We start from the raw sequence: 6,000 nt of genomic DNA on the forward strand, positions 1-6,000 counted from the left end.
GAAAGCTCATGACAGCTTCTGATCCGAGTGACTGTGTCAGCCCCAGTCTGGCCAGAAGCATCCAGAGACCAGGTAGGGGCTGCCTTCTCCCTAGTTCTGCCCCCTTCTCCCCAGCCCCATGGGCCTGGGTATGGCCTTCTGGCTCCCTAGATTGTCTCCTACCCACTCACATCCTGTCTTGAACTGGCTCCTCCCTGTTCCGTGCTTTCTCACCACAGCACCTCTGGCCCCAGGACCTAAGGCCCCTTTCCCCAGGAATTGCTCTGCCCAGTACTAAGTCTTCCAAAGTCTTCAACTGTGACCTTAGTTCATCTTCAGAACAGCCCTAGAAAGTATTCCCCTCCTTACCACCAAGACATGGAAACATGCCTTTTCTCAGTTCTCACCCCTGCCAGGTGTAGTTAGTATTCCCATTTCAGAAGTGAGGAATTCTAGTCCTGCTGAGGTTAGTAACGCAGCAGATAAAGGACAAAGCCAGGAATCGACCCCAGGTCTGCTGGCCCCGAGCCTGTGACTGTAACCACTGTGGCAACCCTGTGCCAGGCACTTCACATGCACGAACCCTCCTTTGTCTACCCTCTGGGCAAGGAAGCAACAGTATGCTCATTTTACAACTTAACCAGAGCGTAGAAAGTCTGGTGATAGCTGAGAGGTCCAGCACGCAGCAGGTGATGTGTGGCAGATCTGGGATCAGACCCAAAGCCTATACCTTTTCTACTGTGGCCTCCTCGAAGACAATGAGGATATAGGACCACATGCTTTGGGTCTACTCTGCTGGCCCTGAGCTGGGCACCTTACAAACTCTTTAACACTTAGCCCTAGGAATGCTCTTCCACAGCATTCTGCTTCAGGCGGACTGCTCTGCATCTAGAGCCAGGGGACCACAGGGACCTCTTCTTAGCACCTTCCATGTGCACACCGCATTACCATTCCCAGAGGGTAGGCTTGAGCTCACAGCCATCCTGCAGGACTTAGATCATTTTGTTCAGATGAGGAAGCGGAGACCCAGTGGAGGGAACCTAAGCTATGTGGCAAATCCAGGATCAGCCCCCAGGACTGCCTCCCAGCCTAGGACTCTTAGCCCTGCCCTGGGCTACCTCTGCAGTTTTGGTTTCCTCTGAGGATCCATAACAACCTAATCTAACTTTCCACCCTTCTGTTGTCCTCAACAGGAACAGCTGCCCTGGATGTCCTATCTCAGCATCGTGGCCATCTTTGGCTTCGTGGCCTTCTTTGAAGTGGGCCCTGGCCCTATCCCATGGTTCATTGTGGCTGAACTCTTCAGCCAGGGTCCTCGCCCAGCTGCTATTGCTGTTGCTGGCTTCTCCAACTGGACCTCCAATTTCATTGTGGGCATGTGCTTCCAGTATGTAGAGGTGAGAACCCTGCACTGTCCCTGCTCACCATTGCTCTCCTGCATGCAGGACCCTGTGCTGCTCTGCAAAGTGCTCTCCCAGCTGTTCTCATTGGAATCCTGCTGAGGAGGAAATTGAGGCTCAGAAGCCTAGGTCACTGGGCTAAAAACACTGACCTCAATTCCAGGGTTCTTTGCTTAGCTTTGAATTGTCTCTATTCTGCTCTACGGTGGGACCCTGCTCCCTGGAGCCCATCACATGCCAGGTGCAGGCAGTCTCATTTAATCATCCCAGCATGCCTGGGCCGTGAGTAGCTGTTCCCTTTTTCAGATCAAAGATCAAGTCCTATAAGTCAAGGTCCTACAGTCAGGATGTAGGATCAGTACTCCAACCAAGTGTATGTGTGTGTCTTTCAGCAACTGTGTGGTCCATATGTCTTCATCATCTTCACCGTACTCCTGGTTCTGTTCTTCATCTTCACCTACTTCAAAGTTCCCGAGACGAAAGGCCGGACCTTCGATGAGATTGCTTCCGGCTTCCGGCAGGGAGGAGCCGGTCAAAGCGACAAGACACCCGAGGAGCTGTTTCACCCCCTGGGGGCCGATTCCCAAGTGTGAGGTGCCCCACACCACCAGCCCGGCCTGCTCCCAGCAGCCCCAAGGATCTCTCAGAGCACAGGCAGCTGGATGAGACTTTCAAACTGATGGATTTCAGCAGAGCCGGGCCTGGGGCTCCTTTCTTCAGCCAACAGTGATGTCCAGAAGAATATTAGGACTTTAATGGCTCCAGGATTTTAACAAAAACAAGACTGTTGCTCAGATCTATTCAGACAAGCAACAGGTTTTATAATTTTTTTTATTACTGATTTTGTTATTATTTTTTTATCAGCCAGAGTCTCTTGTACCTACACCCAGACTTCACTCTGAATGGCTCAGTACCTGAAGGTGGGGACCAAGTCCTGCCTAGACACTTGCCTTCTTTGCCACGCTAATCTGTAGGGCTGGACCTATGACCAAGGACATACTAATCAAACAACGAACTATGAGGCTTCTACCCCAAGAGGTAGCTGTGGCCGCTCTCTTCTGAGGCCTGGATCTCCCTACCCTAATGGTTAGGCTCCACTAGGGTTCGCCCATACCCATCCCTTCCTGCCCAACCACTCAAAGTAATCTTGCCTTGCCTGAGACCAGTTGGGAGCACTGGAGTGCAGGGAGGAGAGGGGAAGGGCCAGACTGGGCTGCCAGCTTCTAGTCTCCTTTGCACTGAGGGCCAGACGATCACCATGAGAGGAGGGCCGTAGGAGACTGAGAACTCACTGCTCAAGAAGACATGGACACTCCTGCCCTGCTGTGTATAGATGGAAGATATTTATATATATTTTTTGGTTGTCAATATTAAATACAGACACTAAGTTATAGTATATCTGGACAAACCAACTTGTAAATACACCACCTTACTTCCTCTGTAACTTACCTAAACAGATATAAATGGCTGGTTTTTAGAAACATGGTTTTGAAATGCTTGTGCGTTAAGGGTAGGGAGAATGAGATGGAATGGGAGCGAAATAATGGCTATAGTGACTTTGAACTTTGTGACTTGAAACCCAGTCCCTTCCAAGGAATGAACACCCACTATTGCTTAGTCTAGGGTCATACTACCTTGAAGGCATCTGAGCTCCTCTGATTTCCAGAAGCTAAGCAGAGTCGGCCTGGTTAGTACTTGGATGGGAGACCCTCCACTGCTTAAAAATCTGTCTAATGTGTCTTTCCCCACAGAAAATCTAAATATCTTGGCATCCAAGACATTCCTGTTTTCCTTCACATGATAGTTGGTATTCAAAAAATGACAGCTATGTGCTAACCTTGATGCTCAGGCCTTGATACACATTATCTTGAATGTGAGGTAGGTACCATATCTGCCTTTGAAAGGCCCAGAGGTTATGTGCCTGAAACCTCCAAGTAAATCATGCCAGAACCCCTGCTTTTAACAATTACACTACACAACCCCTACCCCATAGCTGATTTCCTCTAACCTTTAAACTAGGAAATGACCCCTCTGATCCAGCTTACATGCTACTGGGGCCTCTCAAAAGACTTCTCACCCCCTTTCCCACCCAGGAATTTCAAGGGCCTCCTCTGTTCCCTTCCTATGGCACTGTACTCTTGCACCCTTTATCTACAACTCCTAATTTTCCCCTTGTATCAATGTCATAGAAGGTCAATTTGGTTCATCTGTGTCTTCAGCACTAAAGGCAGGCTTGGCACACAGCAGGCGCTTGGAAAATAGTTGATGAAATAAAGCACTAAGGGTATTTGTCCCTAGAGACTCAGGAGAAAATCGGGGGAATCTGCCTGTAGAAGCCTTTATAACTGCAGTCAGGCAAAACTATAAAATTTCCTTGGCACCAAGAGTGATTGATTGTAAGGAGGGAGTGAGAAGGGAAATGGAACTTAGTAAATGGAAGTGTCTATGTATGTTATTAGTTACAAAGAATCTGAGGCGTTATCTATCCATCCCCATCTCACAAATGAGGGGTGCGATTCAGAGTAATGCCCTGCCTGAGCCTGAAGGCTTAAAGCGCGAAGGGTTGAGGCCACGTGATGGGTTGCGTGGGATGGAGAAAGCCTTGTGTGTCTCCAAAAATCTAACGCTGAAAGCAAGATATCTTTGTAAACTTCGAGGAGGCACCCGAAGGGGCAGTGTAAAGAGGAGGGTTAGGGGTCCAGAATGCCAGGAGTGAGTTCCATCCAGGCTCTTAAAAGCTCATGGCGGCACTCGGCGGCTGCTGCGCTGGATGCAAGTTAACAGACCAGGGCTGGGTTGGGGCGGAAGGGGCGTACCCAGGGCCGGAGCTCGAGGATGCAAAGACCATGGCGTGCAGAGACCGCGCCGCTCCTTGGCGCCCACGAGCCCCGGGCTCCGAAGCGGGGCACAGCCCACAGCACCCCAGCCCCGCCCCGGCCCAGGGCTCCAGACCCGGGTGTGAAAAGGCCCGAGAACCCCCTCCCCGGTTCCCTTCCCGCACTAGGTTGCCCCTATATGCCTGGCGCCGGCCATTTCCCAAAGTGCGCAGTGCGCGCAGGCGCCCGTCGCCCAGTCCCGCCCCAGCCGTGGCCCACAATGCTGTGGGAGGCACAGCTTCCGTTCCCTCGACGCCTTTTCTCCTGGCGTCCACCACGGCCGGGGCGACAGGCCGTCCTCCCCAGACCCCACCAGCGGTGCTCCAGGACCTGCTCTGGCGGTCGCTCCCTTGGTCGCCTCGCGGGAGGGGTGGAGCTACGCAGTACCTCCGCCAATCAGGCCGCACTGTTGGCTGGCGGGGAGGCGGGCCCCAGGCCACCACCAATCACAGCCTGGCTTCTCCGGCGGCGAGCCTGTAGCGTCTTGTAGGTCTGCCTTCTGGGAGGTGCCTTTGCGCTGAACCTTAGCGCCGGCACCTGGAGAACCTAGGCCACCTGGGATTCCTATCGCCCATAAGGGAACGGCTACACATTCTGACGAAAAGGAGTAAATAGGTAACGAGAGTGCTCCCGGCCACCTTCTTTTCCAGGGCTTAGCTAAGTTCGCTGACAGTTTGTGAGCTCCTTTGTCGGATATCCTCTGCTCAAAAGCCTCCTCTCCCTGGACACCTGGATCAGGTTACCCCGCTGGACCCCGCAGCATCCTGTATTTCCTCCATCAGCTACATGGGAGTTGGCTGTCCCAACACCAGACTGGGGAGGCAACTGCTGAGCCATTCCTTTGGCCTCAGATCTCACCACACAATTTGGTCAGGCGACCAAATGAGCTAGAATTTAGATTCAGTGACGTTCCACAATCTGATTTTTTTTTTCCAGGGCAGTTTTAGGCAGAAAACCCAACAATTCACCGTATGTATAAGGGGGAAAGAATGTTCATTCTCTCCTGTCAAAACAGTATGTTTAGTGCCCCCTTTCTCATCCTATGATTTTGATTTCCTAAGTCACCTACAGATCGGACCCATTCTGTTTATTGCAGGCTGCGGGCCACTCATCTCTCTCCAGGGATCACTGCAGCACTTCCTCACTGTTCTCTCTGCTTTCTGCCTTCCCTTATTCTCAAATCTATCTATCTTTCTTTCTTTCTCTTTTCTGATTTTATTTTTAAGTAGTCTCTACACCCAGTGTGGGGCTTGAACTCACAACCCCAAGATCAAGAGTTTCACGCTCTACTGACTGAGCCAGCTAGGCACCCTTGCAAATCTTTATAAAATGCACATCTGGTCATGTCTCTCCCCTACTTAAAACCTTCCCTGGGTCCTCATTTCCCTTTGGATAATGCCCAGCTTCCTTAGTCCAGAAATTCAAGACCATTCAGGATCAGTTTCTAGCACTCACAGGCAGCCTCATCTTTCACCACTGCCCCCTCCCCACCACCTCACCTGAACCATCCTCTAGGCATTGATTACTCTGTCCTTTGACCTTTACATACTCCTTGCCTTGGGGGCTTTGGGTTCCCTCCACACAGATGGCCTTCCCACCGACTCCTGTTGTCCACCAGGTGGTTTATCCCATCACAGCCCCGGGAGAAGCTGCTCCTTGGGACACTGCTGCCAACTAGTGGCTGTTGTGTGAACACTTGGGGCAGGTTTTAACCTCAACCTTTCAGGGGTTCAGAGAGAATAGAT

The 6,000-nt window shown here is 51.5% G+C and overlaps 1 protein-coding gene across 1 annotated transcript in view; it reads left to right on the plus strand.

Annotated features, from left to right (window-relative positions):
* The window catches only part of SLC2A1 (solute carrier family 2 member 1), a 29,227-nt gene extending 26,365 nt beyond the window's left edge, over positions 1 to 2,862 (plus strand). The window contains exons 9-10 of the mRNA XM_047872914.1: positions 1,173 to 1,376; positions 1,772 to 2,862. Coding sequence (XP_047728870.1) covers positions 1,173 to 1,376; positions 1,772 to 1,972 — 405 coding nt within the window. The 3' untranslated portion in view covers positions 1,973 to 2,862. The remainder of the gene's footprint in view (positions 1 to 1,172; positions 1,377 to 1,771) is intronic.
* The last annotated feature ends 3,138 nt before the right edge of the window (positions 2,863 to 6,000 follow it).

Source organism: Prionailurus viverrinus, chromosome C1 (assembly GCF_022837055.1).
Source record: "Prionailurus viverrinus isolate Anna chromosome C1, UM_Priviv_1.0, whole genome shotgun sequence".
NCBI classification, from domain to species: Eukaryota; Metazoa; Chordata; class Mammalia; order Carnivora; family Felidae; genus Prionailurus; species Prionailurus viverrinus.